We start from the raw sequence: 18,172 nt of genomic DNA, 5'->3' as shown, positions 1-18,172 counted from the left end.
CAGTCAAAATATAATCAATAATATAATAATATTTAAATGGAGCTATAAAAACGTATAAAGAAATCCGTAACAAAAATATCTTACGCCTGTAATTATGAAGGCCTATAGGCCTACGTCATATAATTTAAATGTCTAAATATTTTAAATGCCTTAATGTAGCTAGCCTTAACATGTAATTATGTAGGCCTATACGTACCTATAATTCAAAAACATTCAAAGCCTATTAATATAGTATGTTTTCATTTAGTCAACATTATAATCCATAACATTTATATTTACAGAGTCACTGATAACGGGCAGCTCTATATAAGGGTAGGCTATTTTATTACAGCAACAATTGAAGGAGAACTTTGCTTGATTGGCTATGACCAAATCGAGAAGGAAAAAAGATTTACTGATATGCCTCCCTCCCATAAAAATGTAACATGGATAATCTCATGAAGTCCAAAATATGTTTTGGTTTGGTCACATTGTATTAATATTGAAATCTGTTCAGACTTATACGTTTAAATAAGACTTCAATTTCGACTTTAGACAGGGCCTGTAACCCCAATAAGGTAAGGCACACATCGGCCAGCAAATTATTAGATTTAATATTAGAGCATGATCACGGGGAAGTACAGGCAGCAAAGTTACCAAGGACACATTCAGTGAGACAATAGGTGAACAAGATTCTTACAGGGAAACGTTTGAATTATGGGTAGTGAATATACAGGTAACAAAGGCGAGTGGGAGTGACCATCGTGGAGAGACTAGGATTGGCTGGAGAGGCCCAGTTAAACTGCAATATACTGTGGGGGAAGTGGACATGTCTGCAAATCTGCAAGCAAGGTTGAAACACTGTTAAATTAATCTACACAACAAAGAAGTCAGTCGATTGGAATGGCCTGAGTATCAGACTTCCTGTCTATGGGAATGCAAATGTGAACTATCTCTTAACCTCTCTGTTAAAGAGAGGAAGGGAGGTATCTTTAGGTCCAAGGAGAATGTAAACTGTTGCTTTTTGATTTATTAGTAAATATACAAACAAGGTTAAAGTAATGTTTATAATTGCATATTAGTTATTAATATTTCCACGACAGTAATACAATTAACAGTCCGCTCTCTGAAAGAAGAGCCCTGTTACTGGGTCGAATAGCACATAAATCTTGACAAAACTTTTTTTGGTGTTGCATCAAATTTTAAAATATTTTTTTCCACTAAAAATGCTTGTTCACAAAGTGGCATGGTTGCAATTTATTTAATTTACAAATGACAGTGGGTCTTAGTGTTCCTCATAACATTTCATGAATTAAAAGAGGCTGCGTGTCTCCTTCATTGACGCAAGGCTACTCAAGTACACATTCAAGTTCATTATATATGCGACATTCAAGATGCATTAACATGCACTTCAGAATAAATAAAAAAAATTTGCCCACAGTGGACCCAAAAAGTAACCTTGGGTAAATTTTGGTAAACATTACTGCAGTCTGCTCAGGATAGTCAAACACTATCTAGTGATGCATTATTCTTCTAAAACTCTTCTCTAAAGCTAGTCTTGAAATCTATGCACAGGATTTAGATTGGAAGGGCATTGAGTTAATTGGGATGCAATTGCATCATGTCCATCAACGTTGGCATCTATGAATTTGAGTGGTGGATAAAACTAAAAAGCAGCTGATTTCAAAGAACAGGAATTCAACAGTAACCAGAATGGAGTAACAAATGTGCTAGCAACAGGATGCAGTAGGCCTATACTTCTGTCATGTTTCAAAGTTGTACAACTCTGATGGGTGGGCTCAGTTCAATAGAACGCTTCCTTAAGAGCAAAGAACAAATCATGTGCATCTGTACGGCATATTTATTTATATACACTGATATGTTGTTCACCAAGTTAGTTTTAATAAAGCAGAAGTAGGGCAAACATGCTTCAACTTTTACGTTTTAGCGACATCTAGTGATGGCGCTGTATAATCCAGCAGTAAACTTGCAATACCATTTCAACTGAAGTGAGTAGATAATCTGAAGAGCAATTGAAACAATGTCGTCCAAAAGTACCCTAATCTAATTTATACTAGTCTAATCGAAGAAAATGCAGCTCTTACAAAAAAATACCAGATTTGCAAAAAGCCATAGACGAAACAAGGCAGGGATACTGTTCGAGACTTTATTACAGCCAGTACTTTACGAAACAATTTACCTTTCAGAGTGCCCAGCTATCATTTTACACGCATGATATTCTGAGCACTGGCACAGTAAAATGACATAAAACAGGAATGCATTCAAAATGTATTATCTCAGCTTTTCTATATTTTGCTATTTTTTAAACTTTTTTATTATCAAGGTCTAGTCAAACCATTCCTAGACCCGGCGAAGTCAATTGTGTTCTTTTTTAAGAAATAATTTATCATTTTTCGATGTTTTCAGAGTTTTAGGTTTTTCAATGTTTAATTTTTTTTTCTATCTTTTTCATCGGTGAAGCAGGTTTCAAAATGAGCAATCTGTAAAGAACAAAGACAAGGTCGGATTAGTTGAGGAAGTCATAAAGTTAAAACTATTCAAACAGTGACAGTATGCTTTTCCCCACCTACCTTTTAGGCGCTGGGTACCCCAGCCGGGGTTGTGGACTTCTGGGCAGCTTCCTTAGCCTGGTGTGCCTGGAGCACGGCCACAGCTTCGTCCACCTACAAAAAGACATCGAGTTAACCACCTGATCCTCCCCGAGACACTTCAGCCAATACAGCGGGCCCACCAACAAAGCTCCACGGCTGCCTCACAACACTAGCTTCTGACCTTTGAGCGCAGAGACTCAGGAGACTCTAGCATGTGGAGCAACTCAGAGTTGTCAATTTCCAGCAGCATGCCGGTGATCTTGCCAGCCAGGCTGGGATGCATGTTCTGGATCAGAGGGAACAGACGCTCACCTGCAGGAGAAGGAGAAACACCGCAGGGTCAGTGACGGGCACTCCCTCAGTAACGTACCAAGCAGAAGAAGGGCAATCACACTCCAAGTGTCCCATGTATTGTATTGTCTGCGGTGATTGTTAGAACACTCACCAAGCATCTGCTTCTGTTCCTGAGGCGGGGCTGCGGCCAGCATGGAGGCAGTCAGTGGCTCCTGTCCCTGCACATGTACAGCAGGCTGATGGGGAGAGAAAAAGAACACATTCAAGTCTACATCTCAAGTTGAGATACTATCACGCATGCAGCAAACCAGTTCTCCACAATCGCAAACGGTTACTCTTTATTTGTTTGTTATGATGATTCATGCTTGGTTGATGCATCTACAATAAAGGGTTTGCTAAAGCATCCTTACCTGCTGCATAGGGATCTGTGGCTGGGAGGCCATGTGCTGCTGGGGGTTACGCACCCCGGGGGCGTACTTGTACTGGGGCATGGCCCGCACCGGTGCCGCCCCTGCTGCTGAAGCACCGGCAGGGCGCTGGCCGAGGGCCTGGGTGGCTGGGGACAGAAAGGAAACACTCCTTATAAAACAGATAGTTCCAGGCATCAAGTCCGGTCCTCGATTCTGATTGGCTACAGGCCGTTGAGAAATACTGCATGACCGCAATACATTTTTGGTATCAATGTGCCATCAAACGTAAGTATTCCGTGTTGCTTGGCAACAATTTTGCAGTTTTGAGGTACTATACTGCTTGGCGTTAGAATAACGTTTTGTTTTCAATAAATGTTATGTTACCGTGTTTATTTGGAGAAATTCTACCATGTAGTCTCCAGTAACAGTTAAAAAAAAGGGGGCGTCCTTGATTTACAGTGTTCACCACAGCCTCTAATGGCTTACTGCCTGAATGTTGACCGACGCCACCTACATTCTGGTCCAAATCAGAGTGCTTCCTATATGTGGAGAGGGGAGAAGGGAAACACTCACGCATGCGCTGAGAGGTCATCATGCGTGGGACCTGGGCCGCGGTGGGCCGCATGGCGTTGAACGTCTGGGGCCTGGGGGCGGACGGGCGCATGGCGTTGGGCATGTTCTGGAAGTCTGGGGGAAGAAAGCAATCGGAGAGAGAGTGAACAAACGGGACCCGGTCAACACAGGTGCACACAGCCGTTACTCCCGCTTCAACGGGCGCATCAAATGCGTGCATCGTTTGGGGCTACTCACGTTGGGGACGCACACCCTGCGTCGCCCAGCGGGGGCTGGGGCGGAGCTGGGCCAGCTGGTTGGCTGAATAGTAAGCAGCACGGTTCTGAGCCTGGAGGGCACATGGGACAGCTTTGGTTAAAACATGTAAAATGAGAAGCTCAAACAAACATGTCCGTCTCATTCGGATCGACGAGTCGTTTAAGCCGGTGCATCTCTCACCTGGGGGATGGCGGCCATGAAGTAGCCCGAGGGCGGGGCCGGCTGGTAGGGGTTGAGCACGGGGTTGGGCACGGCGCGGACGGTGGCCATGCGCTGCATGTACTGGTTGGTGAGGTGGGCCTGGCGCTCCTCCTTGCGTTGGGCCAGAGCCACGTACAGCGGCTTGGTGGCCACGATGCGACCGTTCATCTCCGTGACGGCCTTGGTGGCCTCCTCCGGGGAGGAGAAGCAGACGAAGCCGAAGCCCTTGCTGCGGCCACCTTCCATCATCACCTGGGAGGAAGGACTGTGTCAGTCAGCTCAGCATGTTGTCAATAAGCTGCGGAGGATCAGGACCCTCTGGGAAAGCACTTAAAGCGACAAACTCAACACCATAACTAAAAGTGATAATGCCAGCTTTGATAAAGATAAATGGTTACATGATCCAGTCTGTTAGACTTCGGACTTGGGCGTGTACCTTGGCACTGGTTATGGTTCCAAAGGGAGAGAACTCTTTGCGCAGACGCTCATCATCCAGACCGTCATCCAGATTTTTGACGTAGAGATTGACACCCTGGTTCAAAAATATGTTATTTAAGTTTTCAACGTCTCACCATTATCTAACGAGGACAATGTTTGCATGACTGCCAGGCAAGGCTTCATAAAGCAGACTGACCTGGTATCTGGTCATGCGGTCCTGCTTCATCTGCTCAAACTTGCGTTTGAGTTCATTTTGACGTTCGCCCTTCTTCTGCGCACGACCCACGTAAACCTGTCTACCATTGAGCTCTTTGCCGTTCATGTCATCCACAGCCTGCAAAATACAACAAAAGCACAATTAAAAACCAAACCACCAAAAACATGTGCAGTCGTGCAGAGGGAAAAGTGCAATAAACATTTGAGTGCTCCACGTACAAGGCTTGAGGATCAATGAAAACATGGTAGTAACCCTAAACCGTAATGGGAATGTATACCCCTTGATGGTAGAATAAGACATTTCTAAAGCTTGGCGATCTTTTAATTCAATACATATTATTCAATATACAAAATAACCCAATGGTAGAGCCTATTTGTGTATAGGCCTGTGTGAATTGAATACCTGATTCTAAATTTAACGATTGATAATGTTTGCATGCCTAGGCTACAATATAAATTAAAAATATAAAAGGTTAACATAAAACTGTTACAAGAGCAGGCGTTCCCCACCTTCTGTGCATCCTCATGCCTTTCAAAGCTGATGAAGCCAAATCCTTTGGACTTCCCTCCGTCGTCGGTCATAACCCGGATGCTGAGGGCCGGTCCTGCACATGAAGACACGAAGAAAAAAAAAAGTGTATTAACCTTGGAGCCGTGGAAGTAAACCATACCAAATAACACATTGCTAAGCAGCCAGTAGTCTTAAAGACTAAACACAAATACCATGAACTACATGGAAGAGTAGGCAGTAATCATTACATTTAGCAGACGCTTTTATCTGAAGCGAATTACCATAATATCATTTGTCAGAAGAAAAACAGTATCGCTGTCTGTACAGTTAAGATATTCATAGAAACAAGTGCTAAGCCTCTACAATCGCTAGGATAACATTACCTGTATACAACAAGATTGCTAGGATAAGATGCTTAACAATGCCATGTACTATTTCTAAGTGCCAGCCAATTGTTAACTATACTGTTCTTGTTATAGACAGGTAGTTGTCTTACCATATGCGTTAAACATCTCCCTCAGCTTCTCGTCGTCCATGTCCTCTCCAAAGTTCTTGATGTAAACATTGGTGAACTCCCTGGCGCGTGCTCCCAGCTCAGCCTCCCTCTCTTTTCGGGATTTGAATCGTCCGACAAACCTGTTTACCAGACACGGACAAATTAGGAGATGGCACATATGTGCATAATAATCTATGCAGCCGTGACTTGGTTTCTGTGGTTATGAGTCAAAGTATTTTGGTTGTTATGAAAATCAAACTCAAATCAGATTCAATTTAACGCTAAAAAGGGGGGGGGGAAAAAAAAAAATCACAAGATGCAGTTAAATTTGGCTAAAAAAACATTGGGCAGTTATACCAAAGTGTGAGTATGGTTAATCAAACAGGCAAAAACATGTGTATAAGGGTGAATGTAGACCCACTTACACTTTTCTGTCATTAAGTAACATGCCATTCATTTTCTCAATGGCACGCTCTGCCGCCTCATGGGTCTCAAAGTGCACAAAGCCGTAACCCTTTGAGCCATTTTCATCACATACCACCTTGGGAAAAGGACATTGGAGCACATGAGCAACAAAACAAACATGCAACCAAACTCAACTCAATTTAACCAACTTAAAACCACCTGATCCACACAAGTGCAATGTTGAAACATGCAGTACACAATTAGTTCCGGGCAACCTCCTTACCTTACAGGACAGGATATTGCCGAAGGCAGAGAATGTATCGTAAAGAGCCTTGTTGTCAATGGACTTGTCCAGGTTCTTGATGAAGATGTTGCCCACCCCGCTTTTTCTCAGCGAGGGATCACGCTGGGACCACATAATGCGAAGGGGTCTACCCTTGATCACATCAAAGTTCATGGTGTCCAGGGCACGCTCGGCTGAAGATAGAAGAAATACAGGGTTGAGGCCTTTGAAATAATCTGCCCTACGACACCTATATAGGCATTACATAACTTAACATTTTCTAGAATATAGATCTTACTTTAAGTTACCCGTCGACATTTAACCGGCTACTTACGAAAACGTCCCGTGTATATCGAACGAAAAATCAAATTATCGAACTGAATCATGCCAATTAATTGTCTACTTGAATGGCAACACTGCATTTCAACCAACACGCAAACAATTTAGTCACAGACCTGCAAATCGACAAAATGGAGTCAGATCATGTAGCATATGTCCATGTGCACATTATTTCAATGCAACATTTAGACGAAGAAAAACGTACCATCGGCCGGCTGCTGGAAGTTGACGTACGCATAACCAAGGGAACGCCGAGTGATCATGTCCCTGCATACTCTGATTGAGAGGATAGGCCCGGCCGGGCTGAATTTCTCGTACAGCATGGCCTCCGTGACGTCCTGGTGCAAGTCTCCCACGTACAGCGAGGCCATGGGGTAACTGGGCGCGCTGGGATTCATGACTGATAATGTGTCTTCTCAGTCGCCAAAAATCGGGATAAAATATCTACTGCTGACTATACGATTACAATTGTCCTTGATATGGATCAATTTCTTTCTTGCCGCGCTCCCTTGCTCGATTCTGTATTTCGACAAGCACACCGCTACCTTACCAACGTGGGCTGGCTAGCTTGGTGAACTGGGTCGGAGTGTGGCCCGAGTTAGCTCGACAATTAATACTGGAATCCAAACGTTTCACTGCTACAAGTTACAATATGCGTAGCCAATATAAGCAATAAATGTTACAATAATGGAATGCCAATGTCCTTAGAGTGAAAAAAATTGATTAACAATATAGTGGCTTTCGATAGTCACCCACGCTTTCAACAATAATGCTAACTGATTAGCCTGCTAGCGTTCCTCTCGTTGCGTCGCTTTCAAAATCCTGCGTCTTCTTGTCGTTTCTTGGTCTTCAAATCAAATCCTGCTTCACCGATTTTTTTTTTCTTATAAAAATATGTCTGCGTTTGTACTCTAGCTTTTGGTTTGTTTCATAATAATAAAATGTGTGCCGAGACTAGCTCCAGAGCACACCCTACGCAGACGAGTTATAGGAAGGAAAGGAAACACGCGCTGATCGGCGACCGAAACCAGATACGACCGCCTGTGACGTCACAACTCCCACGGGTGATTCGATCAAGGTAAATGGAAATACCACCGCATTGCTGTCTGAATTAATTTGGTCCCACTTTGAAGGATGTCCCATTATCAGTCGCCACCCATGTAATGTTTGCATTTTGATACACGCAACCCACGTGAACTATGTATGAACACAGAGCAGAGAAGTTATTTAAATTATGGGTTTTATTTATTAAAAGGAGATGATTCTGGGAATAATCGTTTCATGTAACGTATCAAGTACGTTTATAAATTGGAAAATAAATCCTGCCTGTCATAAAATAGGGCTGTAAAAAAATATATATAAAAAATAATTCTTACAATCAATACCTTTACAAACGATGTACTCTATAACTATATATATAGCCTATATATTATAATTTGTTTCCTAAGTGTGGCTGGGAAAAACCAAATCTAATGAGGTTGGTGCAAGGTAGTGCAACAACACAGTATAAAATAAGTGCAACCAACGTACTGCCACTAACAGCCATGCATTTTTTAAATTCATTGCATAACTCCGAAGTACGGAGTCTCTAAATGGACAAGAAAAAGGGGTTTCGCGTCTCGTTCTACCAGGTAGTGCCTTGAATAATGGGCTAGGTTGGCCACAGAAATATGCATGTCACCAATTTTGGTAATAAGAGAATACAATTAAAGACCGTCTTCGAAGGAAGCTTTTAACGGATAATTACATTATGTCGGTTATGTCAATGGCCTGAGTAATATTTATAAAAAACGTTCAAGCCATGACATAAATGCATACATTACATTTTAGGTGTCTTTTGTCAGGGACATCATTTTTTTTTGTGGACGATATTTGTTGGTTATGTTGCCTTAATAATCCATACACATAACTTTTTATTTTATTTTGGCATGCAAACTGTAAAATAGTAAGAAGTCACAACAAACACAATGGTTTCCAGAATACAAGCCATGTATGCAGTTTTGTTTCATGGTTTCCATCAAGTGTGTATCACATGTGCCATCATGTAATCTGCAGAGCAAACCCTGGATTAAAACAGACCTTTTGGATTATTCTTGTTTTATTACACATACATGAAATTACATATTTATCTCCAAATAACAGTAATGCTCAGGTTCTCTCTATGAAAAGTTCAAAGACATGCTAGCCAACCCTCCCTTGACCTTTTTTATAGCCACAAGGTCAAATTAGGCAAGTATAAAAGAAAATCAGTACATAATCAGTACAAAAAACAGGAACTAGATAGCCAACCATAGGGAGGGTTAACATTATAAAACATAGACAACCAAAAAACAAAAGTAAGGTAAAAAGCGGGTGCTTTTTTTTTTTTTTTTCTTGACCCTCGTCATTGATATAGAAATACAAATGATGGTCACTCAGTAAAACATAATAGATGAAGTTCAGATTGTGACAGGAATGTGAGCCCTGTGTCTTCCAATCAATCAAATCCTGCCAGATGGTTCCCAACTTTAATCACATCTACTTCCATTCACCTCCCACCAGCAACCCAAGTATGATAACATTACCAACTTGCCAGTCAGTACGTTTACATAAGGAGGAAAAACCCTGTCCGCACCCTGATCCGGCTTTTCGTAAAGAAGAGATCCCTGATCAGGTCCCAGCATTAGAGGGTGTAAGACCCATCGTGACTTGGAGCCCTCATTGTACTCGGATGGCATTATTACAGAGCGTGAACAATTGTTGAGTCCTTCAAATGTGATACCCGTCATTGGATAAAGTTTGCCGGTCACTTCTTCAACTTGCTTCTGTAACCCAGTCACCGTAGTGGCATGTAAAACTGGACAATGGTATGCTAATCCCTCAACTGGATCACGACCGTAACCTAGTTACCCTGCCAAACCGGGTTTCCCGCTGCGTGAAAGTACTGACTTGGCCTGAGCCAAGAGTCTCACCCTCATCCACCATGCATGTAACACACTGCCCCCGTTTCACCTGCACACATAAACGAGTCTGCATTAAACCACCCTCACCCACTCCTCGCAGTAAACCATTGGACCTTGTTAATCAACACCTAACCTTACCCTTTCTCAATTTCTACCAGAAAGAGAATTTAAAAAATGAATGTGGAGAGAGGGGGGGAGAGAGAGCGGGGGAGAGAAGAGGGAGAGGTGCACACAAACAATGACAACGATGTGATCATAGAGTATGAATGAGGATGAAGACGATGGCGAAGAGGGGGTCTATGAGAGGCTGTGGTTGAGTAAAGGGGTACACCTCAGTCCTGGGGTTCCTCCACGTCCTCCGTGTCACCCTGGCTGTCTGCGGCCCACAGCTATGCAGAGAACAGAAAATGAGGAGAGGCGGAAAACACAACTGAATGTTTGGTTACTTCCACTTGTTCCCTCGCCAGCCCAATATCAGAGATACTAGAGCTTATAGAGTGTAAGTTCAAACACTTACTGTCAGGTTGTCTCTCAGTAGCTGCATGATCAACGTGCTGTCTTTGTACGAGTCCTCCTTCAGGGAGTCAAGCTCTGTAATGGCTTCATCGAAGGCCTGCACACGTCAGAACACATGAAGGCTGTTAAAAATTATGCTCAATCAGGGCTGTTGTTTGTGTGTTGAAAAGGTTCATTCTGAGGACCCTTACAATGGTCTCAGTGGTCTGAAGTTGAAGAAATATTTTTTTCTTTTAGTAATTATTGTGGCCGCCTTTACCAATTTTTATCTCATAGTTGTTGTGGCAGCTGTTTAATGTCATTGACATTCTGTGTTTGAAAACAGGCAATTCCTTTGATTTGTCAAAAGTGGAGAAACTCCCTACTGGTGACTGGTGTGTGCTTACGTTCTTGGCCAGCTTGCAGGCCATTTCAGGAGAGTTGAGGATCTCGTAGTAGAAGACGGAGAAGTTGAGGGCCAGGCCAAGGCGGATGGGGTGCAGCGGCTGCATCTTCTCTTTTCCGAGATCCATGGCCTCGGAGTAGGACTTCTGGGAGGAAGTCACGATTGCTGAGGACAGAAGAGCAGATCTCATTAATATCTCTCTCTCTCACTCAAACCTTGAACATAATCTAAAAAAATCTAAACATTGTAACAGATCCAATACTAATATGCTTAACACGTTTTCTGGTTATCCCACATGTGGCTTCATTAAAGGCACTGTCCATAGCCATGAACTATTGTAGCCATGCTACTGCACACAGGTTGCCATGCCAAGGACCACACCCTTTTCTTTGCCAGTACTCTCCGGGGTAGGAGCCACTACTCTGCACTCAAATTTACATAGTGGGTTGTTCAGATATTTAACCCCTGTACTAAACTACATCATATATAAAGTATTTGGGAGAAATACAAGCTGTGAGCTACAGGTAATGTTGAAGAGTTGTAGACTCTTTTCATCCGGTGAGCATTTTATATTAGTTTTAACCCCCTCAGGAACCGGCATTTATATTTAGAGGAAAATAATTAAATAATTTTCAATTAATATAAGTCAACATAAAGAGTTATTCTAAAGTCACGAACATTCTGAAATGAGCGCATCTTGGCTCGGGATATTTGGGTTTCAGCCCTTTTAGGTTCTGCATATATTTATTTATATATATTATATATTCACACATTTCTAGGAGGGATGTCACCGGGGTATGTTGAAGAAGTCGGTTATCCAACATCATGAGAGCAGTTCACCACAAAGAATGTCTCTCCCATCAGCATAGTATAAATATTGAAGAGGTCACAGGTCAAGGTGTAACCAAATCGGCAGCTTGAGGTGGGAAGTTCAATAGCATATTGATATCTAGACATAATTTCAAAGAAATAAATGAAATATCCTAAGACCACGTTTACATACACACTTACTGTCTTTCTCCTCTCCAACAGCCACCTCAGCGAGGTAGCGGTAATAGTCTCCCTTCATCTTCATGTAGAACACCTTGCTCTCATCCTGAGTCGAGTTGGGGATGAGGAATTTATCGAGGAGGCCCTGGTGATGAGGGGCACAAACACAAAAGGAGGAGATACGGTATTCGTTTCCGTTTAATGCTTTGAATATGGCATTGTAAAATTCTTCAACGAAATGCTGATTTATTCTCCTTTTCGTTGTTGTAGTTCTTCTCCTCTTCCCCTTCTTCTTGCTCCAGGGACTATTAACTGATAAATGGCATAATATAGCTCACATGAAGGTGTGTGTTGCGGTAGCAGGAGGCCCCTCCTATTAGAGTAGCTGAAATGCAGCATTTAACATTTAGGAGTTTACAACATGAGCTCCAAATGATGCGAAGGGGTCTATGATTCAAGTTTTAGTTTCATCAAAGTGGTTAGGTTGTCTTTTGCTCATTAATCCCCCTCCATCCAAAAATGCAATTTCTTAACCTTTAGGAAATCTAACTCATACTAGCAAGGCGAGGAACATCCAACCGACTGACAGGTGAGGCCTGGGGGATTTTAATGTGGACAGGAGCTTGGGTGAAGGACATTGGGGAGGGCATATGGTGCAGAAGAAATCCAGCCAGCTGATCTACCAATGAGCTTTCCCTAATGGAAGTAGGTCACTCACATAGTCAGCCCTGGGTCTTTACTTACTCACACAGCCACACCCACACATACCCAGACGTCACAGAATATAGCATCAAACCACTGCTTTAGGCCTAAAACGCAACTATGAATCAAAGGAAAAGGCAGTCTTGAAAAATAGGTACTTTGCATTCTTATGAAGTGACAGGATCGCAAATATGAGTACACACAATCCTTTTCTTAACAACATATTTTCACCATAACCCTCCTGATACTGTGGATTCGGATGAGTCTGACGATAAAATATAGGTTTCCAAATGCAGCACTCTTCACAGTAGCCCAAGTAGAGGTGGGGGTGCTAAACCCAAGGTAAACATGGCATCTACACAATGTGGATGAGCCAGTGGCTTTAAGAGCTTGTTGAGGAATTGGCGCAGTGAGAGGGCCAGGACTGACGGCTGCGGATCAGCATGACAGGAATGCATGGAGCAGACCAAACCGCCTTTCAACGATCAGGGAGAGAGAACATGTCTATTCTGAGTCAAAGATAAAAAGGGGGACCACAGGTACACACACAGTTGGTGGCCATCAATCAACCAAAGTAAAATAATGTTCATAAACCTGCTATTCTTGTTTTATACGGGTTGTGTGACATCTACAATAGTCTCCCAGGGCAGGTGGGTGGTCTGCACCATTTGTTTCTCCAGCCTAAACGTTGGAACTTTAGTTCCCCACATTTTGTTTAAACAGATTCAGAAATCCAGAACCGGATCCAGGGCATTTTGCCCAATCACCACACTGTGATAAGCTATGAATTACAATCCCCTGCCTGATTCTGTGTCCATGTTGCTCAAAATGTGGATGTTTATGCTAGGGCATTATATAAATTGATCAAGCCCCTCATCTTTCTTGAGAGGACAAATTTTTAAGCCATGCACAAATTAATGTCCTTTGAAATTGCAAACCAGGACGGGGGTTTCGTCCAGAACATTCAATGTGTTGTGTCAACAACAAGTCCTTCACCTGACCCCCCCCCCCCCCCCACCCCCCCACCCCCACCACACTGACCCCCACTGGGACTAGCTACAGGTCCTTAGGAACGACCGGTCCATAAAAGTCATTAGGAGGAAAAACGGGAGGTGGAATGTGATAACCATCTGCGTCGGCTTGAGGTAATAACAGCATATTTATATGGTGGGGGTAGAACAGGTGTTGCAGCAAGGAGGTGAGACAAACAGGGTCCTGCTTCAAGAAGCCGGAATTCCAGGTTAACCGGATATGTTATGTCAGAATTCAGGGGAAGCCATCGTTTTCCGTTTCAGTTACCAACATTAAACTGTACTCTCCGTTAAATTAACATGGCGATTAAAATACTGTTATGATACACTTTTTAAGTAAGTTTTGTTATTTTTTCGAGACAATCCTGACTAGCCAGAGTTTTGGTTTCCGTTTAAAGACGTCCTTACTTAACCCACTACTTAAAACAGGTCCTACACCTTACGTTGACCATAACATGACGCTATTTTGACTATGTATAGTACTTGAATATTGACTGATACTTTTTGTCACTCAAACCTCTGAATCCCAAACTAAAACATACAATATTTACAAAATATTGTAATGCAACATCCTCCTCCTTTGATCCTTTCTGATCAGAAAGTCAGATATGCTCATGCTCGGAGCCTGATTCATGTAAATCTTTTTGTCTAATGAAATACCACAAAAACGACTTGATCCTCTCACCAGCACAGCGTTGCAGATCTCCTTCAGCTCCTTCTCGATGTTCTCCCTGTACGCCTTGACTATGACCAGCCTGCTCTCATTGCCCTCCGCCTTCTGCTCGATGCTGGACACCACCCTCCATGACGAGCGCCGGGCCCCCACCACGTTCTTGTAGGCCACTGACAGCAGGTTGCGCTCCTCGCTGGTGAGCTCGGTCCCGGCCCCCTGCTCCGTCAACGTCTTCATGGCGACGGCCATGTCGTCGTAGCGCTCCGCCTGCTCCGAGAGCTTGGCCTTCTGCACCAGCGTCTGCTCCACCTCGTCGCTCTTCTCCATGGCGGCTGCTCGCTGGGGGGGTTCGCTGACGGAGGAGGGAGAGCAGCCAGGAGACGGGACTGGTGTCAGTATCGACCACGATATGGCAGTCACACAAAAACGACTTGGCAGTTCACTGTTAAACACATGGAATAGTGGAAAAATGAAGATGGCGTCTCAGAGTGTCTCTAGGAACATTTATAGTGAGGTTGGGAAACTTTTATGGGTAAGAGTCGGGCAGCTCTGCTTGATCCAGACCAAGCCGTACACTTCACACCATGATGCATTGTGGCGGGTGTCACATAGCCAGCAGGCTTTCAGTCAATCAATCACTAATTTTCCATTTCAGAGGACGTGTGTCCATTGTATTCCACATCTGACATCTACCAACGATACTGTTCTTTTCGCCTTGTTTCTTACCAAAAGCTTGGATATGTTTTTTAAAATAGATATTGAAATGCCATTCATTCATCAGAAATTGATGACATTAACAATAACAATAAAAAATTATCTTCTATCTTGTCTGCTTATATAAGGCTTAAACTATCTACTCTAGTTAGGAAATGTATAGCCGAAGCTGTGATTACAAAACGTCCAACCATTAACATGGGTCAATAAATTAAACTATTTCACCTTTGAAGACTTGGGAAACGTTTATAAAGAACCCTTTAATGTGGAGATTGATGGTTTCAATCAGAGGGCTTGTGTGAGAAATTGGCCACATGATGGGTTAATGCATTAGTGGATAACCTAACAAAACTACAATCATTTTCAGGAGCTATATCAAAGCCAGGCCAAGGGAAATAAAGTTCGGGAAAATTTCGGGAAAGGTACTTAAACCAAACAAATGTATTTTAAAGTGGTACATTAATAGTTCAACATGCAAAGTTATTTTTTTCTCTGTATCCAAAACAATGTGTGTCATGTCAATGCCAAGACACAGAGGAATGTGTGCATTTGTTTAAACCCACCACACCCATCTGTAGGTCTACCTGTTGCAATGCTGAACTAGTTAGCAAAGATGAACACGATCCGTTTAAAGTACTATGAGGCTCTCGGGTGTAAAGTGCTTCGCATTTAGTTAGCCACATACATGTTTCTATTTACCAATTACATTCATCAGGAAGCCTCAACCGTGGCCTTAGTGACGACCCCTTCCACGATGTCGCTGGTTACTTCCCCAAGCCAAACCTTCTCATGCGTGACAGCTATAGGAATGGTTGTGCAGTGTTTACGCAATGCTTTACTGTGTGTGCGTGTGTGTGTGTGTGTGTGTGTGTGTGTGTGTGTGTGTGTGTGTGTGTGTGTGTGTGTGTGTGTGTTGTGTGTTTCTGTCATTTTTGATACCTAACAGATGAACGCTGATGATGTTCTACTGCCAGTTACATCACTGTAACGAAAGGAAACCAAGACTGCCAAGCCAACTACATGGTAATGAACACAATATTGCAAATAGCTTCTTTTTTTTTTTTTTTGCCCGACGCTATCCAATCATTGACAAAACCCTTGTTGATAAAATTACGTTTTTTACAATGAGTTTGAAACCATAGAAAATTACCTATCAAAACAATTCTGTATCAAAAATACCACGTTAGTGTTAAAGCTTGAACATTCATCCACCTGACACGCCTTCTCCGTCTGGTACGTTCATGTGGTGCCAGCCATTAGACGAGCCCACGGTGTAAAATGTCTATTGTTCTTTTAGGATGTCTGTCGCCAGCAACGCTGGTAAAACAGCAAACCCAACATAATAACCCCCCACACTTCCTAACATAAGTGAAGAACAGCGCAATGATTTAGACTCACGCGCGATGGCAGATCTGGGAAATAAAGGTCTTCTTACCTGGGTAGGAGGAGACGGTAGTAATCTCAGTCGAGCAGTACAGCTGACTCCCTCACTGCCTGTCTCTCTGTGACTACAAGCCGCTGCGTCTCCGTCCAATCACAGCATTGCAAAACAGGGGAAGAGCCTGACGTTGGACGTTTCCACGGCAACGGAGCACACAACCCTATGGGTGTTGTAGTTCTTTTTTGTATCACCTTGCTGTGGTCCAGGTAGACAGCACCGAATAGTACCAGGGAAGTTCTATTCGGTGTCAGAACCAGGCATTTCACAAATTTCCCGTTTAAGATCAATAAAGTACTATATTATGTTCACCATTTAGTAAATATGTAAAACACAACTTCTTGTCAGTTAAATGATACGTCTTCTCTAAAAACAGGTACAAATCACAGGTAAATGGGTTTTTGACTCAACAAAAAAAAAAATCTGCACATCAATGACAAGTTGAGGTTGTTGCTGAATTGTTCTTCAATCTGAGGGGACGAGGAGAGCACCGCATCTTAAGTAGAGCGGGACACAGCGCCGTCTTGCCTAATAGGAAATCCTATTTCGGTAGTATCGTTGGTTTCCAAGGGAAAAAGTGAAGCTATTTCTTGCTCTGTCACATGATTCCCCCTAAGGCCAGATTCCAAGCCAATAACCTCTTTAGTGGTAGATCGGAGATTGGTTGCATTATGGGAACTGTCTGCATTTTTCAAACAGGTCTGCAAAAATGCAGACCTGTTTGAAAAATGCAGACAGTTCCCATAATGTAACAATTTAAATTAAAATGCTGACAATTATGCCATTTATAAGATGAAGTCACAGGTATCAATTTTGATTGATTGAACTATCTCTATTCATTTGTCTTAAAACAAAATTGAGTAGACTTGAATTATGTTAGTAGCAGAGAAATGTTATTTTATGTTCTATAAAAGCATTATAATAAATGAATGATTTATTTGGGTCATGAAGAAGTGCAAGTGCAACACATCACACCATTATTAAAAGGTTCTACATAACATTGTGTGGGGGAATGCAGTCGAAAAAATAAGTGCCAGTTATCATTATTATTTAGCGATCACATTGTGTTCATCATTACTGGTTATGAGAGTAAGCTCAACATAGAAAATTGTGTTACTACAAATTAAATATTTTAATCACATGAAGATAATAAATGGATGCAAACGGTTGCACCTATATTAAGGGAATTTAATACAGTCCACTTTTCACTTGACATAATAAGAGTTGCTAACAAGTTAATGCAAAGTCCCACAGCTGGAAATAGACAGTAATGATAATGTGATATCAAAGACACGCTGTTGCTTTAATCTATAACACACCATTGCACATTTAACTTTTCTATTCACAATAAAAAGACAAGCAGGGCAGGATCAGAAGGTGTAACCTAACGAAGAAATGTATAGGAACAGGGAATCACATACAAAATATAGAGATAACATAGATATCAATGGAAATGATACACGTACCATCACATTTAAATGTTGCCCCCCCCCCCAAAAAAAAAAAAAAAAACACAGACACACAATAAAAACATGAAAGAAGCAGAGAATTGTTATTTTTGAATAATATTAAATAAGAAAAGTTAATGCAGGAGAATCAACTTTTTAAACCAAATGACCGAAAAAACAAGTAAAGACCCTCCCAATATTGATGGGCTAGAATGAAGAGGGCAACGCCCCCCGCCCCAATGTTCCAACGAAACCTACGCCCTTGATACCTCATAGTCCGTCTCATCAAATCCGTAGGAAGCTGTGGTCCAGGCTACA

General features: G+C 42.3%; 2 protein-coding genes across 3 annotated transcripts; both read right to left on the bottom strand.

Annotated features, from left to right (window-relative positions):
* Positions 1-2,132: 2,132 nt before the first annotated feature.
* On the bottom strand, positions 2,133-8,024 carry LOC307086499 (polyadenylate-binding protein 1A). Its single transcript, XM_079751726.1, has 15 exons — positions 7,221-8,024; positions 6,677-6,870; positions 6,414-6,529; positions 5,989-6,128; positions 5,492-5,586; positions 4,962-5,099; positions 4,764-4,859; positions 4,307-4,579; positions 4,106-4,196; positions 3,869-3,982; positions 3,296-3,441; positions 3,037-3,121; positions 2,773-2,903; positions 2,571-2,663; positions 2,133-2,480 (listed from the first exon to the last, which is right to left on the bottom strand). Exons 1-14 carry the CDS (start codon positions 7,411-7,413, stop codon positions 2,574-2,576), a joined length of 1,902 nt encoding a protein of 633 aa, XP_079607852.1. The 5' UTR covers positions 7,414-8,024; the 3' UTR covers positions 2,133-2,480; positions 2,571-2,573.
* A 1,096-nt stretch (positions 8,025-9,120) lies between these two features.
* On the bottom strand, positions 9,121-16,451 carry LOC307080099 (14-3-3 protein beta/alpha-A-like). Of its 2 annotated transcripts, none has more exons than XM_079742708.1 (6): positions 16,404-16,451; positions 14,267-14,696; positions 11,870-11,993; positions 10,860-11,023; positions 10,475-10,570; positions 9,121-10,346 (listed from the first exon to the last, which is right to left on the bottom strand). In XM_079742708.1, the coding sequence occupies exons 2-6, from the start codon at positions 14,579-14,581 to the stop codon at positions 10,290-10,292; spliced, it is 756 nt and encodes a 251-aa protein (XP_079598834.1). In that variant the 5' UTR covers positions 14,582-14,696; positions 16,404-16,451; the 3' UTR covers positions 9,121-10,289. The 2 variants fall into 2 exon arrangements, with proteins under 2 accessions (XP_079598834.1, XP_079598835.1); XM_079742709.1 differs by having other exon boundaries at positions 14,267-14,606.
* Positions 16,452-18,172: the final 1,721 nt, after the last annotated feature.

This window comes from Pollachius pollachius, assembly GCF_949987615.1.
Source record: "Pollachius pollachius genome assembly, chromosome: 1".
Lineage (NCBI taxonomy): Eukaryota > Metazoa > Chordata > Actinopteri > Gadiformes > Gadidae > Pollachius > Pollachius pollachius.
This window is presented reverse-complemented; position numbering and strand designations above follow the sequence as displayed.